The 19,253-nt window shown below is 47.4% G+C and overlaps 1 protein-coding gene across 3 annotated transcripts in view; it reads left to right on the top strand.

Annotated features, from left to right (window-relative positions):
- The window catches only part of ncanb (neurocan b), an 83,433-nt gene that overhangs the window by 16,873 nt on the left and 47,307 nt on the right, over window positions 1–19,253 (top strand). For 2 of the 3 annotated variants that reach the window (XM_035523354.2, XM_035523351.2), the window contains exons 2-5: window positions 7,351–7,424; window positions 14,567–14,959; window positions 17,151–17,325; window positions 18,255–18,382. In XM_035523354.2, the coding sequence (XP_035379247.2) occupies window positions 7,352–7,424; window positions 14,567–14,959; window positions 17,151–17,325; window positions 18,255–18,382 (769 nt within the window). In that variant the 5' untranslated portion in view covers window position 7,351. Of the gene's footprint in view, window positions 1–7,345; window positions 7,425–14,566; window positions 14,960–17,150; window positions 17,326–18,254; window positions 18,383–19,253 lie in introns of all 3 variants that reach the window. The other variant, XM_035523353.2, reaches the window with a different exon arrangement.

Here is a 19,253-nt window from a genome sequence, read left to right as displayed (position 1 = left end):
GCTGGGAAGAGGGAATACTGGGTGACATACAGCTCACTGAGGCTCCAGGGAGCAGGGAAATAATTAAACGACGTCACGGTGGCCAGTCTGCCGGACCGAAGCTGCTGTTCTCGCGCGCCGCTTCACCTGTTTATGAATGTGTTGTCGTTGGGCGGAGCCTCTGAGCCGTGAGGGACTTCTCTTCTGCTGCCCCGCCCCCGCTCTTCCTTCAGGCTGTTTCCTGACTACTGGACTAGAGCTGCGTCAGGGTGCGGGAGCAAAAGAACCTCAGTCCTCAAGGCTCCAACGGTATTGGCCCAAATGGCCTTAGAGCACACAAGCTGACTCCTGCCCTGCCCATTATCTCATATTCACATAAAACACCGCTATAATACAGTTACTGGTTGACAGACTGCGCATGTAGTCCTCACCTCCATCCAGGTCGTCCACCTTCTCCTTCATGTCTGTATTTAGCTCGGCCAGTCCACGCCAGCCAGATTTTCGGCTTCCTGGCGAGGATGCTGGCACGTGGCGGTGTGCGCTAAAGATTTGCCCGCACCAGGATTTTCAGACGCAGCCGTTGCATGTGTGGACACAAATGAAAAGTGGGACGACGCTGAGAGTCGTCAGCAGCCTGGCTCACGCAAAATAAGCTTTCTGTCACCTCATTTTTCAAAGCGGGGCCGGCGCTCCCGGTCGTCAAGATGCCGAAGAGAGATTCTGAAGCGAGGCAATATCTCTGAGAGTCTCTGAGTGCTTAACCATAATTTCCAGGCTTATTTTGTTGGTGGGACGCCTGTCTGGTATTGGGAAGATAGCGAAGGCACCTGTTTTTAGGGGCGATTTCATCGCAGATAAGATTCTGGGGGGGAGTCGGCTGTTTTTCCATTTTCTTCTTGAATGCATTTCACATGATGTGCTGCCTTTTGATGCAGGAGACAAAGAACAAGATGGCTTTGAAAATGTCTGCTAACCTGTAGTCATGGCTGCTAACCTGTAGTCATGGCTGCTATCCTGTAGTCATGGCTACTAACCTGTAGTCATGGCTACTAACCTGTAGTCATGGCTGCTAACCTGTAGTCATGGCTGATAACCTGTAGTCATGGCTGCTATCCTGTAGTCATGGCTGCTATCCTGTAGTCATGGCTGCTAACCTGTAGTCATGGCTGCTAACCTGTAGTCATGGCTGCTATCCTGTAGTCATGGCTGCTAACCTGTAGTCATGGCTGCTATCCTGTAGTCATGGCTGCTAACCTGTAGTCATGGCTGCTAACCTGTAGTCATGGCTGCTATCCTGTAGTCATGGCTGCTATCCTGTAGTCATGGCTGCTATCCTGTAGTCATGGCTGCTAACCTGTAGTCATGGCTGCTATCCTGTAGTCATGGCTGCTAACCTGTAGTCATGGCTACTAACCTGTAGTCATGGCTGCTAACCTGTAGTCATGGCTGCTAACCTGTAGTCATGGCTGCTATCCTGTAGTCATGGCTGCTAACCTGTAGTCATGGCTGCTATCCTGTAGTCATGGCTGCTATCCTGTAGTCATGGCTGCTAACCTGTAGTCATGGCTGCTATCCTGTAGTCATGGCTGCTAACCTGTAGTCATGGCTACTAACCTGTAGTCATGGCTGCTATCCTGTAGTCATGGCTGCTAACCTGTAGTCATGGCTACTAACCTGTAGTCATGGCTGCTATCCTGTAGTCATGGCTGCTAACCTGTAGTCATGGCTGCTATCCTGTAGTCATGGCTGCTAACCTGTAGTCATGGCTGCTAACCTGTAGTCATGGCTGCTATCCTGTAGTCATGGCTGCTATCCTGTAGTCATGGCTGCTAACCTGTAGTCATGGCTGCTATCCTGTAGTCATGGCTGCTAACCTGTAGTCATGGCTGCTATCCTGTAGTCATGGCTGCTATCCTGTAGTCATGGCTGCTAACCTGTAGTCATGGCTGCTATCCTGTAGTCATGGCTGCTATCCTGTAGTCATGGCTGCTAACCTGTAGTCATGGCTGCTAACCTGTAGTCATGGCTGCTATCCTGTAGTCATGGCTGCTAACCTGTAGTCATGGCTGCTATCCTGTAGTCATGGCTGCTATCCTGTAGTCATGGCTGCTAACCTGTAGTCATGGCTGCTATCCTGTAGTCATGGCTGCTATCCTGTAGTCATGGCTGCTAACCTGTAGCGTTGGTTTTCGGAGCAGGGTGGTTTTTGAGGGCTGAGCATATGTTGGCATAATTGCAGTGACATTTTACTGTGCTTGACAGCCAGTTCATTTAACACTAAACTATGGTAAACACAGAGGTTCTGGTTTTACAACTGCAAGGTAAGAAAATGATACTGGCACTGAGTGTATCATGTAACTGTGAAAAGGAGGAAAAAGACATAGAACCTCAGCGCAAACAAGCGTTCATCCCTACATTCACAACCGGGTCACATCCAACACCATTAAAGGCAATCAGGGCCCATTGACAGTGGGGAGCAGGCCGTGTGTGAGTGTGTGTGTGTGAGTGAGAGAGAGAGAGAGAGAGAGAGAGAGAGAGAGAGAGAGAGAGAGAGAGAGCATGTGTGTGTGTCTGTGTGCGCGTGCAAAAGAGACTATATGTGTGTCTGTGAGAAAGACAGAAAGATTGTGTGTGTGTGTGTGTGTGTGTGTGTGTGTGTGTGTGTGTGTGTGTCTGCAATGCTCACTTTCAGCAGTTAAATGGTAATGTGTCACACATCCTTTCTACCATCTCCTGCAATTTAGCAGGAGATGGTAGAAAGGATGTGTGACACATTGCATATTCACAGAAACAAACCCACACACACATGCATACACATACATTGATGGCTGGAGCTTATATCAGTCCAACCAACACAGAAACTTTGTCTATGCATATCAAGCACTGGAGTAAACAGTTTTAGACATTTTTTCAGCATTTGGACTAACTGCATGGGTAATTATGAATAACAGAACAATTATGTCTCCCAGCTCCGATGGCCATGGACGAGGAGCTCTCCGGTGTGGTTAGCTGAACCACATGGACGACTGGGGTGTGTGTGGGGAATAGTGGGAGGCTCACAACACTCTCGGAAGCCTCTCGGAAGCCTCTCGGAAGCCTCTCGGAACACTCGGAGGGCCTCACACACAGCTGAGCTCCACATCCAGTGGCTTCAGCATCAGGGGAGACTGCCTTCCAGATGTTGGCATGGCTCAGACTCCAGTGTTCTTTGGAGACTGGATGCCTGTTGTGGAAGGAATTGTTCATTTAATAATGAAATGCGGTATTGACATGACTGTGATTACACCATTTTGCCAAAGCAGTACAGTAAAATTAAATGTAAAAAGAAGGGGAAAAACATGACTATAAAAAAATCCCATAAAAACCAGAACAATATAATGTGTCTATATAAAAGTGTATCATCCAAAGGAAGCAGTTTCTTAAATAGAAATCTAGTTTCTTAAAATATGCTTTTTTCTTAAAATCTTGCCCTCTCAGGCATTGTGTCCTAGCCCCTTGTCATGTCTTTCCCCGTGACATTTAGCAGCCCTGATCAGCAGTGGTGTTGGTAAGGCATCAGAAAAGCAAGCGCCTTTTTACTGGAATAATAGCGGATTGGCAACTGCTCATTCAGCCCATTCAGGGTTCCTGAGCAGGCTTTTAGCCGAGCCTACGCTGGCATTGTTTCCGTCCCGAAGGCTCTTGTGCATGTGGCCAGACGATGCGTTGTTCACAACCAGCCCAGAAAACACAGCAAAAGCTCTGAACAGTGTGTGCTTGTTCTGCAAATGTACCATGCAAAAGACATTTGTAGCATGCAAAAGACATTTGTAGCATGCAAAAGACACTTTCGCCTTCTCTGTGTCTCTCAGGTGGGGAAATGGCACTCATTTCCCTGGTGGGAGTGGGCCAGACACATGGTGTGCATTGGACATTTATGGGTATTTCTCAGTTAGAATGCCATGGAGGTGTGTAAACCACGGCAGAAATGGCACAAGTGCTTGTGTGTGTGCGTGCAGGTATTCACATGGTCCACCATCATTTTTCTTGCACATGATCCACTACCATTTTATTCACTCAGTCTATGAGAACTTTAATCACATGGTCCACACTGGCCTCCACCATTTTACTCACATGGTCTGCCTCCACTTTATTCACACTGGCCTCCACCATTTTACTCACATGGTCTGCCTCCACTTTATTCAGGCTGGCCTCCACCATTTTACTCACATGGTCTGCCTCCACTTTATTCAGGCTGGCCTCCACCATTTTACTCACATGGTCTGCCTCCACTTTATTCACACTGGCCTCCACCATTTTACTCACATGGTCTGCCTCCACTTTATTCACGCTGGCCTCCACCACTTTACTCACATGGTCTGCCTCCACTTTATTCACACTGGCCTCCACCACTTTACTCACATGGTCTGCCTCCACTTTATTCACGCTGGCCTCCACCATTTTACTCACATGGTCTGCCTCCACTTTATTCAGGCTGGCCTCCACCATTTTACTCACATGGTCTGCCTCCACTTTATTCAGGCTGGCCTCCACCACTTTACTCACATGGTCTGCCTCCACTTTATTCACGCTGGCCTCCACCACTTTACTCACATGGTCTGCCTCCACTTTATTCACGCTGGCCTCCACCACTTTACTCACATGGTCTGCCTCCACTTTATTCAGGCTGGCCTCCACCACTTTACTCACATGGTCTGCCTCCACTTTATTCACGCTGGCCTCCACCACTTTACTCACATGGTCTGCCTCCACTTTATTCACGCTGGCCTCCACCACTTTACTCACATGGTCTGCCTCCACTTTATTCACGCTGGCCTCCACCACTTTACTCACATGGTCTGCCTCCACTTTATTCACGCTGGCCTCCACCACTTTACTCACATGGTCTGCCTCCACTTTATTCACGCTGGCCTCCACCACTTTACTCACATGGTCTGCCTCCACTTTATTCAGGCTGGCCTCCACCACTTTACTCACATGGTCTGCCTCCACTTTATTCACGCTGGCCTCCACCACTTTACTCACATGGTCTGCCTCCACTTTATTCACACTGGCCACCAGTACTTTACTCACATGGTCTGCCTCCACTTACTTCTTGAACTCCACTGTTTTCTCACTGGGTTATATAATACAGTGCTCTGCTTGGTTCACAACTCATTATAACAAAATTAGTTGAGAATTGGTACGTGAGTGTGTTCTGTAACATTCAGTGGCTGGACTGCAAATGAGATGTTTGATAGCAGGTTTCTCTGATTTCTCAGCCAGCGAGCTGTTTGACTATTTTTCTTATTCACACTGTCCACTAACACTTTATGCACATGATCCACTACCACTTTATTCACACTGGCCACTAACGCTTTATTTACAGTGGCCACTAACACTTTATTCACACTGGCCACTAACACTTTATTCACACTGGCCATTAACATTGTATTCATACTGTCCACTAACACTTTATTCACACTGGCCACTAACACTGTTTCATTAAACTCTACATTATATTGTAACGTCCTGAGTGCCGCAGGGCAAGGAACAGCAGGTACAGACTCCATCGACGTAGACGGACAGACATAGGACACATGCAACGTCAACGATAAACACAAACACGGGCATTGACAATGTGAAAAACAGACACTAAAACATTTAACATCAACGATGTGAACAAAGGCAATGACCGACAGAGGTGCTCACACCAGCAGGGGTTGAAATACACACAGACAATCACACTCAACCATGTGCAATAAGACGAAGTGAAGCCTTACTGCATGTGGCGGGCCATACCATGTGACCAGTGCGACTGGGAGCAGTCTGTGACATATATCATACAATGCTCTGCTTGGTTCTCCACTAATTATAATAGGTGTTACCATTTTTATGTATGGGCAGCTTTGCGTGTGTGTGTGCATATATATGTGTGTGTGTGTGTGTGTGTGTGTATATATATATATATGCATGGCTGTGTGTGTGTGCCTGTGTGTGTGTGTGTGTGTGTGTGTGTGTGTGTGTGTGTGTGTGTGTGTGTGTGTGTGTGGGAGTGTTCCTGTTGCCTGTCTGTCTGCCTGCCCGGGCGCTGAAGGCTCCCAGCCTCTTAGCTGTCACCTGCTTGCCAAGGCCAGGCAAAAAACAGCGTGACTCCAGCTCGCAGATACAATTAAGAGACAGAGGCTTGGCTCCTCCGGGGATGGAGGCTGGGCCCTGACAGCACAAGGAGACCACAGGCACGTCGAGGAGAAAGACAGCGTCTGACAGGTGACGAGCGAGAGACAGTGACAGAGGGACCGCCGGATGAAGATGGGCGAGGGAGGAAAGCCACGCAGCCTTGTTTGTACACAGCACTCGGTGAACGAGTGCGAGCAGCGTCACGGAGACAGGAGGGTGTGGGCACTGTGTAAGCACAGACTGCTAAATGAGATCCAGCCGGTTCCGCATAAACCAGTTCAGTCTCGTGTCACGGAAAGATGGCCAAAGAGCCATTCAAGGCCACGCCTTCGGTCTCACACCAACGCAGGCACGCGTGCAGTCCACTGTTCATGCTCAAAGGCTCCTTGACCGCTCGGCCTCGAAGCGGCTCAGCATCTCGCGGACACGCTCCCCAGCGGCTCACGGACGGCCCACCGGCGTTCTCCTCTTGTCTTTGCAAGGTTGACAGGACGAGGTGTAAGTCACGCTGGCGTATCCAGCCGTCGATCTCTCGGTGTCTGCACCTCCCGCTTCGCCCCGAGCCGCACCGCGCCGATCCCGCTCCGTCTATTATTTACAGAGAGGCTCCTCGTCTCCGCTGCACACGGCCCCGGCTAAAGAGTCCACTGCCAGCATCCAGGTGGAGTGGAGCTGTCAGGCGTTTGTCTGTATAGCCGAAGAGAGAGCGAAAGAGAATAGCCTGCCTGGGTGGATACACCGAAGCTCCATTGTTAGGCCAGTGTTGTTTCCCACGCCAAAGAGATTACTGGGTCTTCATTTTCTCACCTTTGTTGGGCATTTGGATAGAATTGTCTCCTTATGGACCCATGAACCCTTTTCATGCTCATCCCTGCCCTGCCACTATAGATGCCCAAAGAGTTTTGTAAAAATGTCAGCACGTTTCTTCTAGACATTTGCCACTGGAACAAAGTGTCGAACTTACTGAGTTTATTTGCTCCACATGTCTGTATATGGGTGGATGTGTGTAAATATTTCAGTATTTGATGCTTGATGAAGCTGTGGGAAGTAACAGACAAAATTAACATTTTCTTCAGCACTAGTCGTCCTGGTTGGTGATTTTCCAATGCTGATTTCTCATCAGTTTCCCTCTCTCTCTCTCTCTCTCTCTCTCTCTCTCTCTCTCTCTCTCTCTCTCTCTCCTCTGCTCTCTCCCCCTCTATCCCAGCCCAGGATGCTGGGGAAGTCCCGTGTGGCTGGGATGCACTCTCTCCTGGCTGTGTGCCTGCTTCTATCTCTGGAACACGGTGAGTTCTTCTCCTGGTCACAGCCTCCCCTCAGCTGTGACGAAACTGTGGCTCGTAGTTTTGGTTCATGTATTTTTCCATTTTCCTTTTTTTTTTGTCGGTAGTGTCGGCCATGTTGGAACACCCAGGCAGGTAGTGGATTTCGGCAGCGCTGTGTAAGAGTCTGGGTGTAAGCTGACTCCTGCTCACCTCTCCTTTCATCTCCTCATAATTACCGTAGCTCAACTCCCCACCATCTGACACTGATGAGCCACATGTGGGATGATGACAAATTCCCCCAGCCAGGCTCACCGGGTCCTACCCATGGAGGCCGACAAGAAGGACACTTTTATCCGTGAAAGCCTCATTTCTCTACATTGCTACCAAAGCCATATCATTGCTCACTGTAATACCTCCAACCGCCTCTCATCAGCTACTCCGATATTGCTCCCAGCCGCCCTTGTGGGTGTGTTGGCTAAACCATGAGATACAGACAGGGAAAGAAAGGATCTGATTTCCACGTGGAGTGACACTAACTACAGAGAGGCTGAGTCAAGCCTGGATTTTTTGAATGACAACAACAGAGAGGGAGTTACTTGTGGAGTGACACTAACCCCCTCGGGTAATCCACTACACACTCTGGTTTGAAGCTAATGCCGTCAGTGTTGTGGAAGTTTCCGAGGGTTTGTTCAGTACATACCTGACGTACACGCACAGAATGCATTGTGCAGCGCGTGCTCAGTTTCTGTGTCAGCCGACTTTGGCAGGGCTGGGTCCACTGAGCTGTCTAGCGAGGTGGTCGTCGCTGATCCCGGGTCAGGCCTAACTCTTATCAGTGGCAGGGCCTGGGGCCGGCCAGGTTTGCAAACCCGGGCTCGCGACAGCCTGGGTCTCTCCCCGTCCTCGGCTCACTACCCTACCTGCCGCCATCTGTAGCCAACGCGTGGGCCGTATGGTGGGATAAACAGAGGACTCTGGCCAGCGGCCCCAGACAGGAGGGCCCCACGGTCTCTGTTCTGAGGCGGCAGTCTCTCTCGACAAGCGGGAGTCAGCTAGCTTTCAGCTAGCTTTCCATTTTCGTCATGATGAGGAAATAATTTCCATAAAGAACTAAATTCTCCTCCTCTTGTCTTGGCTAAGACCAGCCACAGCATGCCTGCAGAGTACAGAAGCATCTCCATCACCCGAGCATTCTAGATATTCCCAAAGATGTGCTACCCTTCTGTCTCTCACCCTCCATATGTGAACGAAATATGGAAATTGATGACAGGAGGCGGGGGGAGGGGGGAGGGGGGAGTCAGAGAGACTATTTCAATGAGTAAGAAAGACAGTCTGCAGCCACGTCTCAGCCCTGATAAATGTGCCATTACCCGACACGGGGAGGAAATTAGTCACGGATGCAGCCTCTGAGCGAGATGCACGCACGAGCAGATGAGAGACACCTCGGGTAATATTGATGGAGTCGGTGGCCGGGAGGAGGAGGGACAGAGAACCGGCATTCCTAATGGGACGACAGGGCCCACCGGTCTGAGGGTCAGTGCGAAGCCTGGCCCTGCCACTGCGCCCCCTGCTGTTCACCTGCACACTGATGCTCCGTGAGACCGCCCCCAGACAAACCGACGAGCTCCAGACAAACCGACGAGCCCCAGACAAACCGACGGGTCTCATTACTCAAACGCGCAGATGCAGGACGGGCCCCGGGTGCAGCCAGGGGTCGGGGGCTCTCAGAGTGGCGTTTATGCAGAAAGTCGGCACAGCACCGGAGCTCAGACTAGCATAGTGAGGCGAAGCAGCTGTAAACTCCGGAGGCGGTTAGCTTGGAAATAAACGCCCCTCTGTGGGAGGCAGTCCTGAGTGCACCGGCCAACATGCTGGCATGCTGAAGTCCCCTCCCCCTCCCAACCAGTCACCCCTCCCCCACACTGATGCCATTTTTATTCCCCTCCTTTGTAGCTAGCCATACCTTTGTTGCCATGGTAATCATTAAGGCATGTATTAGGAGGGGTCTAACGTGCAGATTGCTTTCAGGACAACTCAGCTCGCTGCCTGTGTGTTTTGGGTTTTCTCTTTCTCTTATAGCAAAAGGGCAAAGAGTTGTTAGTAATGTGCACATATCCACTAGTGCATCACAGTATTGATACAGTATTGACTGAGCTGACCCGGCCGTGACAAGCTGCCTGTGCTTACAGCAAATGTGTTTTCACGCTGTGGTCTTTTTCTGACCTTCTTCACTCTGTTCTGAAATAATAGTAAAGCCCATGACCATCAATGGCCAAAAATCTCCAGCATATTGAAGTGACTGCCAGTTGAGTCGCCATCTGTAATGAGTAAATTACAAGACTAGAGACAGAAAGAGAAACAGATAGGATACTGCAAAGAGACGTGTGTGTGTGTGTGTGTGTGTGTGTGTGTGTGTGTGTGTGTGTGTGTGTGTGTGTGTGTGTGTGTGCGTGTGAGTGCCTGCGTGTGTGTGTGTGTGTGTGTGTGTGTGTGTGTGTGTATGGTGCACTCACGTGTGTGTGTGTGTGTGTGTGCATGTGAGTGCCTGTGTGTGTGTGTATGGCGCACTCACGTGTGTGTGTGTGTGTGTGTGTGTGTGTGTGTGCATGTGAGTGCCTGTGTGTGTGTGTATGGCGCACTCACGTGTGTGTGTGTGTGTGTGTGTGTGTGTGTGTGTGTGTGTGTGGCGCGCGTGTGTATTTTTGCAGAGACACTTGAGAATGCTCAGGCACATGACAGCTACTTTTCAAAAAAGACAATACATCAAGATGCTTCTATAGTTTTGCAGGTCTCTGTCTCTCTCTCTCTCTCTCTCTCTCTCTAGCTGTCTCTCTCTCTCTAGCTGTCTCTCTCTCTCTCTCTCTCTCTAGCTGTCTCTCTCTAGCTGTCTCTCTCTCTCCCTCTCTCTAGCTGTCTCTCTCTCTCTAGCTGTCTCTCTCTCCCTCTCTCTCTAGCTGTCTCTCTCTCTAGCTGTCTCTCTCTCTCTCCCTCTCTCTCTAGCTGTCTCTCTCTCTCGCTCTCTCTCTCTCTCTAGCTGTCTCTCTCTCTCTAGCTGTCTCTCTCTAGCTGTCTCTCTCTCCCTCTCTCTAGCTGTCTCTCTCTCTCTAGCTGTCTCTCTCCCTCTCTCTCTAGCTGTCTCTCTCTCTAGCTGTCTCTCTCTCTCTCTCCCTCTCTCTCTAGCTGTCTCTCTCTCTCTCTAGCTGTCTCTCTCTCCCGCTCTCTCTAGCTGTCTCTCTCTCTCTCTCTCTCTCTAGCTGTCTCTCTCTCTCTATCTCTCTATATGTGAGTCTGTATTTCTATTTGCTTATCAACTGATCTCTTCTTCTCTTTCTTTGCTCACTACATGGAGCTGTATCACCCCCTCATTCAATATTTTAGCTTGTTTGTTTTGATTAAACCTCATTTGGAGAAAAGAGGAAAGGAAAAAAACACAGACAAAGGGAGGGTCTCTAGAGGGTTTTGCCTGTAAAAACATTTCCATCTAAATGCAGATTTGGTGTATGTGCTATAACATGGCTACATCTGCCCCATTCATTATTTAATCATGTGGGACTAAAGCAATTTTAACCAGCTTCCTTTAAGTCACGATTAGGCTCCTATGAAGGTATCTATGATTGAGTTCGCCTGATGTAAGGCTGCAAATTGAATTGTATCTGCAAAATAGCACCATTGCAAATAGGATGAGAAACTGAGGTATGTTTGTTTGATTGCTTTTTAAATTGTATTTGCAGTACAACTTAAAGTATTATATATTGTATTTTTTTTGCCACAGCCACTTTGACATGCTTTACAATAACACAGTTAATGACATATTGCCCATCTTCTTCCCAAATGTGAATTTTGATCACATGAAAGTAGTTTTGAAAATCACTAATGATAGTCCTTAGGGAGGTGTGTGTGTGTGTGTGTGTGTGTGTGTGTGTGTGTGTGTGTGTGTGTGTGTGTGTGTGTGTGTGTGTGTGTGTGTGTCTTGGTCAGGAATCAGAACACATCACGCTAACATGTTCTGATCATGTGAAGACCAAGCATAGGTCCTCGTCAGAACACCAGACTGGAAACCAAAAAAAAACCAAAACTGTGGTTTCTTCCCACTCTGTCCCTCCACGAGTCTCCCTGCTTTTGTACCCACTGTGTCTTCCTGTAAACCCAGTCGAGGAGTGCTCCTCTCCAGCCGCTCTTAGAGGAGTGGGCAGTCATCATCTCCGGAGAGATGAGTGGTGCCGTTATCCCTGTGAGTGCTGGGTGGAAAAAACACACTCCCCTTCATGCTTTAGCGAGATGTCAGCGTGGATGCCATTACAGAGCGGCACTTGCCACTGCAGTGCTAATTTACAGTATGCAAGACGAGGCGCTTCGTGCATTTAGTGCCTCATTTTAACTTTTATCGCGGCCCATATGTCTCTTTAGATTGTTGTCGACTACAGCAGGAAGGTCGTGGACGTTTCCTACTCGAGCGGCGGTGTTTTGTGTGGCCGGGGTTTGCACCGTGCTGTTCGAGGTCAGGAACAGGCCCATTTCAACAGGAGCCTGTTATTACTGCTGCAGCTCCACTGCTAACAGGACATGCCAACTCTGCCCCAACCCCTGACACGTGAAATGTCCACCAGCAGCCGAAAGGTGTAGCGTCTGTGCCAAGCCTCCAGAGAAAAAGAGGTCACCTGGAACATCTGGAATTTCAAGTCAGGGACGCTCAGACCATAGCAAGAACCACAGCACGCTATGACTAGCTAATATAACTGATAATAGGTAGACTTTGACTGCTCGAGTGCAGCTCTGTTCTGTGATGCATGGCTGAAGTAATCACGTTGCTCTGAGACTATGGATGGAGGTCTTGCTAGAGATGGAATAGAAGCAGCTTGAACCAGCAGGGAAAGGCGCTTACATTCAGATTGGTGCCCCATTTGGCAGAAAGATTATGTCAAAACGTGCTTCAGCATTGTAGAACTGGGCACTAGCACACAGCACTTTTACATTCTTGTACATCACAGATATGTTCTTCATATAATTTTCCTAAGTTTTACAATAAAACAGAACAGTGAATGCAATAAAGCATAAGCATTTTAGTGTAATTTTAGTGTACGTGTAAATGCCCTGTAGGTGTAATGAAGTCTTTTACATTCCTTCCTGCTGCATTTAGTGTAACTTTTCAAATCACTGACAAGATCAAATTAACATACGATTATCAGGCTTAGGTGCTAAAATGTCTCTTTTATTGTAGGTTTGATCCATCGTTGTTATGTCTAGTTGTATTTTAATCTTCATGGTGACAGCGGAGTGGCGGTAGAAATATGGCAAAATATCAGTACAAAAGCAACTAGAAGTGAATGGAAAGAAAATGTTTTTGTTACCAAACAACTGGAGTAGCCAGCAGAGGACAAAGAACCTTGGAGATGTGCCGTTCTCCCAGTGCCTCCAGTTAATTGCAGCGAACGGAGAGCCAGTGATGACACTTCCTTTGCCATTTCCCGTGAAACTGTTGGCATTGCGTTAGATCAAATCAGATAAGGGTTGGGCAAGCATAGACTGGAGGAGCCAAACAAAGCCATATCTAATGAAAATAAATCAATGACTGAATTTTCATACTCTCGCTCCGATAGTCAGTACCCCAGCTATTTCGTCTCCCCACTCCTCCCCCACCGGTCTCACACTGTGCATTATTCACATACTCCGTCTGCGTGAAAATTGCATTTTCTTCCTCCACCGTGCAAGGATGGGGGTGGTTTCAGAGTCTCTTTTCTACCCTTGGCTCCACTTAGATGATATAATGAATCGCAGTGGTTGCCTTAATCAGTGTGGCTATGACTCTAGCTATACGCTACAATAGGCGCTAATGGAAAGTGTATATAATAAGGATTGCTTTTAAGTCTGACTGCAAATGCTGTGTGATTCCCCAGTGGCCTGAGGTGCAGTGATTCTTTCAATGACTCTTTTTCACCCCACCGCCTAATGAATTTTTCCATTATGCCGTCGTATTATAGCCACTAGGGAGTTTTACCAGACCAATGAGTCCACTGAGTTGTGTACTCGCTTGTGCCTGCTGTCACTGAGTTTATCCTGCACCCTATGGATCCCACAGCACTGGCATGAAACAAAAATATAAAATTCCTCAAGGCTCATCGATCCTGGAAGATCAGCATTGTAAATCTGTGTTACAAGCCACAGCAGAACCTGTTTATGTCCCTGTTTCCTTTCTGAAACAGAGACCAGTAGTCTAACAAAGCTTTATGAGTTGCTCAAGTCTGGGTAGCTCATGGGACTGTGTTCTTAATACGAAAAAAAAATATATCAAGGTCGGTTTTATTTAAAATAGTATTTACAGCAAACACTGAAGGCTAGTTTGCTGTCATACAACTTGTCAGATGATAAAACAGACTGTTACAGCTTTGCAGCAGCAGATGTGTGGCAGCTGTAGGTCTGTGTGCAGAGGCACTCTTGAGAATCATGTTTCCATTAGACAGAGTATTAATTTGTTGATGCTACAATAAAACCATCGTGGTATCTCTTCTTGCTGCCTCACTGTAAAAGGACTGTAAAACAGCTTTGGTGATAAGAGGGGTGAGAGGTAAATGGCCAGACTGGTTTGAGGCATCAGGAAGGTTATGGTTCCACCAGCCCAACAGTTAAGACCACTGGTGCTTGTGTAATAGTGAGGGGCATGTTTTCTTGGCACACTTTGGACCCCTAGTACCGATGGACCATTTGCCAAAGCCTGTCTGAGTACTGCTGGTGCCCATCTGCATTCCTTTATGGTCACAGTGTACCATCGTAAAATGGTAACGTGTCATGTCCCATAGCACAGACCTTCTCAGACTGGCCCCACGGCCATAACAATGTGTCCTGTATGCCTCGGAGCTCTCCCACATTCCAGAGCTGAATCCAGTAGAGCACTTTTTGGGATATGGTGGAACAAGAGATTTGCAACATGTTCAGCTATCAAATATCCAGCAATTACATACTGAAATCATGTCAACATGGACCAAAATTTCAAAGCAATGTGGAATCCATGACAGGAAGAGCCGAGGGTGTAGAGCTGGGGCTCCTACCTCATACTACTATGGTTTTCTTAATAAAGAGGCCAGTGACCGTATAAATGTGCACGTACCTCTTAAGCTGATGAATCACAAAGACTTACATGGTACTTTTACCCACAATTCTCTCTTCAGACATGGCACGGGGTGAGACTGTGGTCAACATGCGGAAGGTGACCCACCGGCCCGTGCAGGTGGCGCTGTCGGGCGCCGTTGTGCTTCCCTGTGTCTTCACCCTGCGCCCCAGCCCCTCACATGAGCCCCCTCGCATCAAATGGGCCAAAGTGTGGGGCGAGCGCGGGCCAGGCGGCACGCACCGAGAGCAGTCCATACTGGTGGCCAAAGACAACGTGGTAAAGGTGAAGAAGGCATTCCAAGGACGCGTCACCCTGCCTGGCTACCCAGAAAACCGCTACAACGCCAGCTTGGCGCTGGCGGGCCTGAGATCCAGCGACTCCGGCATGTACCGCTGTGAGGTGGTGGTGGGCATTAACGACGAGCAAGACACAGTGCCCCTCCAGGTCACAGGTGAGCTAGCTCTTGCTCCAGCTCACACTTGTCTTTGTCTGCGAAACATCAGCCCTCTGCCACGATGAGGCGTCCAGTGACCACCGGCTGGGCTTTACATGGCATGCATGACCTACCTGGATTTGTACTACTGTAAAAGCAGGCTGGATTTTAATGACCTTTCAATTAACAGACATTTAGCATGCCTTTAAGATGTAATACACTTAAAATCATTGCTGTGACTACTAGACATTATTCCATCCATAAAATTAGTATTATTAAATTGTTATTATCTTGCCATACCCTACATAAAGGTCTTGTTTTCTGGAGTTTTCACAAAAGTGTAAAAGATATTGTGTTCTGTGTTTTGGGGTTATACAATTTTGCTGTGTTGCTCAGAAGTATATGACATGGAAATCTTCACTATGCTATATAATCACTTTTGCCTATGATTCCTTGACTTTTCTAGAAGTTATGTAATTCACAAATCAGATCATGCCACATCACCATTTTGTGTAACAGCTTGACATCAGACCAAATCCAATACATTCATTTTTAGGAACATCTAACAGCGCTAAACCTTAAATTACACATGGATGAATTAAACTAAACTAAGATATTAGAAATTCAACACTGAAAGGCTAAGAAGAACAAACCTCCATGAATTTTAAAATGCCCAGGCACTCAAGAAATCGGCTTGTATGAGGAATCGATTAACATAGCAAAAAGGCCCTTCTGAAGGGAGAAAGTCATTATCCCTTTGTCTGTAATCCTGTGAGTTTAGTCTTAATTCTTAGTCACAAAACACTTAAAGAGTCTAACATATTAATTAACAAAAATCAATATCTCTAGGAAATATCAATACTGTGCTATTTTAGTTAAATATCGAGGCTCACTGTATATAATGAACCCCTCTTTGTTAGGTTAATATTGAATATTGGTCAGTAGTGTGTATTACAACAATTATAGCTGGCCTGTGGTCTGCATCACACACTATTTAATGCTATTGTTAGGTCTGGATAACCTAGAATCAGCCGAACAGTGGTGGGCCACTTCTATTGCTTGTCTGCTGTAGAGCTCTAATTGCCAGGACTCAAGTGTTGAGAGCTAATTAGGGCAGTCAACAGCAGCGCTTTCTAGCAATGGCTGGCATTATGACTGCCAAACCATGACCCTCTTTTTCTAACAAGATTGCGCAATCTCTCTGTGGCCCACAAGCCCCATATAAAGTCTCCAGCAGTGTTTGTGGCGGAGAAGAAGCAGGGTGGGAATAGAAATGAAAGCGCTGCTCCACCCCCACATGTCTTTGAGGGAGTCCATCACCGCAAACTGCCACGGAGACAAAAGGGAGCGGGGTGGTGGGCTCTTCCCTCACAGGAATAGGGCCTTGTTTTTTACCTGTGCAATGCCTCAAGCACTCCACCTGAAACCTGTCCCCCACCCCACGCACTCTCTCTCTCTCTCTCTCTCTCTCTCTCTCTCTCTCTCTCTCTCTCTCTCTCTCTCTCTCTCTCTCTTACACACACATACACACACACACACACACCCTCCATCCTTAGGAATTCTTACACTCCCTCTATTTTGAGCTTCTAAAGATGAAAGTAACACTTAGAAGATGCAAGCCTGGCTTTCCTGTCATCATCCCTTTCATGTTTGCGTGCTCTCCTGGGATTGGTGGTGGGAATTGCTAAGAGAGGTAGCTGAGAGAGAATAGATTATGCTCAGGTCAGGAAGAGGGGTTGTTGGTAGTCTCCCTGCTAGCTGAGGCGTTATGGGAATAGCAGTCGGACACTTCAAAAAGCAATCCCAGTCCTTATTTCTCGGCACAGTGGAGTGGAAGTCCAACCTCCCGCAGGTCACGACGTGGGCACCGGGGTTCCGGCACACACTTCACATTGTTTCAGTCGGGGGGTTTTCCCTCCCCGCTGCCGTTCTCCCTGTGCTCTAACTCTCTTTGTATTATTCCTGGAGGACTGCGTGTAAATGTAGACTGATACAGAGGAGGCTGCCATGGGAGAAAATGAAAACGCCTTGGAATTATACCATAGCGAACACGCACTGCAGCAGACTGAAATTCTTCATAATATATAGGACGTATTGTGCAGTCACGCAGCTAAAATAGGGGCAAGAGTAGCTGTAAGCTGATTGTCTCCACTGTGAGGTGAACGTCTGGTCTCAACCTCCTTCATTCTCTGACTCGTGAACTCCACAGGTGTGGTGTTCCACTACCGTGCTCCTCACGACCGTTACGCCCTGTCCTTCGCTGAGGCCAAGCACGTGTGTCTGGAGAACTCTGCGGTTATTGCCACGCCCGCTCATCTGCAGGCTGCCTTTGATGACGGCTACGACAACTGCGATGCAGGCTGGCTCTCTGACGAGACTGTGAGGTGAGATCAAGAGGTTATTCCATTGGTTCCAAGGCAACCGATCCAAAGTTGATTATTTGTGTTGTCACATGTCCTAAATCAGGTTAAAGATCTATTACATAGCTAACACAGCTGAAATAGTAAGTGAACACTTTTAAATAGACTGGTCTGTTGCATGGTCTGTTGAATGCTGTCGTATTTGTTGGCTGATATGGAAGAGAACTAAGGTATACAAGGTATGTTCTGCACCACTGTCTGAGTATGTTGGATTGGACTGGTTATTGGCATCAGGCTGCTGTCTCTCAGTCCTCTGTAGGACTGCTAGTTCCCATTACAGAGAGAACTTGCCATGTTTAATCATAGTAACATGAACCTTACCTTGTCTGGCTGGTGCTCGCATCTAACAGCGACAGTGTTAATCTAAACACGTATGGACAATTAGTAAATGAGCTGAAAAACAGCTTTCAAAAGGCAAAACTCAGTGCATCTTCCCGGATGAGCTCTAATTGGGCTGCATCTCCTAAGGAGTTTTGGCAGTAAATCAGTGTCTACCCATATGTACAGTTAATACCGCAAGTTAGTAAAGATGCCAGATATTTTGTAACTGAAGTTAAAGTGGGTTGTTTTAATGGTTTGACGAAACTGGTTGCAATACCTAGAAAATGCATATAAGCCCTTTGCTCTGGTATTCTCTGAAGCCCTGGAGTGCTTTTACAATGCCTGTTAATTAGAATTTAGACAATATCTCATAATTAGACTTTGGCCTGTACCTTACTCTCATCTGGATCTGTGTCTTCTGGAGCGTTTGCACAGTCAGTGTGAGTGAGGGTGTACTGATCGTCGAGCATATTTTTCGTTCTCTTGTTCTGTCACTGCCTCTCTCTGTCTATCTCCCCAGCTCTCCTCGATTTGGAGAAAATCTGTTATTTCCTTTGAACTTCTGTATGCAGATATCCCATTCAGTCTCCCCGGCCTGGCTGCTATGGCGACAGGGAAGACTCACCCGGCGTGAGAAACTATGGCACCCGTGCCCCCAGTGAGCTGTTCGATGTCTATTGTTTCGCTGAAGGTCTGCGAGGTGCGTTTCCCATCACGAGGAGCAGCTCAGTTATACGTTGATCTCAAACAACTACTTCTTTAAATCTCCACTGTGAGGAAGAAGGTGTGAGTCATGACCCAGACTCACAAGTTCCATGTACCTGCCTCTGTCCCAACTCCCAGTGCTGTGCGTCAAACTAGGTCACTATCTTTTCAGACCTGCTCCACTATTCATGCCAGAATGGGTACATTGTAACGGTATTGTCCTATTCACAGGTTACTACAGAGCCCCCTGAGTACTGAGCTCCCAGAAAAAACCTACCACTAAATAATTATGCCGAGCAGAATGTTGATGCCGAATGAAATAATGAAGCTATTTGGCTTTAGTGCTCAGTGCATTATGGTCACGGCGCTGTGACTGCGTCTCTGTCTTTGTAGAGCCTTTTGTGAAAAGACTTTATTATGTCTCAAATGGATTGTTTATAGCTTTCAGAAAGTGGAAGATGTGTCTGGCTGCATGATATCAAAAGGTGACAGAAAAGCAGAAATGATCTGCTTTGAATTGTCCTCGGCCAATGTTTAACTTGTATCTCTTGGAATAACGTTCAAAACCTGCAAAACCACATTTAACTCCTTTAAATCAAAATCTTACCTAAAAAGCAGATATTTCAAATGTTTTTCTTGGCCCATGAGATGCTTTATGAAAGGTTTGCTGTCTGTTTACCAATGCTTGCTCTGATTCACGAGACTTGTAAAAATGCCTTTGGTTTGAAGATGAATTTTTGGTGGAAACCAAAAAGTAATGGTTTTCCATCTCGGAAAAGTATGTAAATATCATTAACATGGTTGAAAATGAAAAGACTGTGGTTGGATTTTTACTTTAAGGTCAGAATTCCCTTTGTTCTCCCTTC

This window comes from Electrophorus electricus, chromosome 26 (genome assembly GCF_041902795.1).
Source record: "Electrophorus electricus isolate QZ-2024a chromosome 26, ASM4190279v1, whole genome shotgun sequence".
NCBI lineage: Eukaryota > Metazoa > Chordata > Actinopteri > Gymnotiformes > Gymnotidae > Electrophorus > Electrophorus electricus.
Note: the sequence above shows the minus strand (reverse complement) of the source record. Positions and strands in the feature narration are given on the sequence as shown.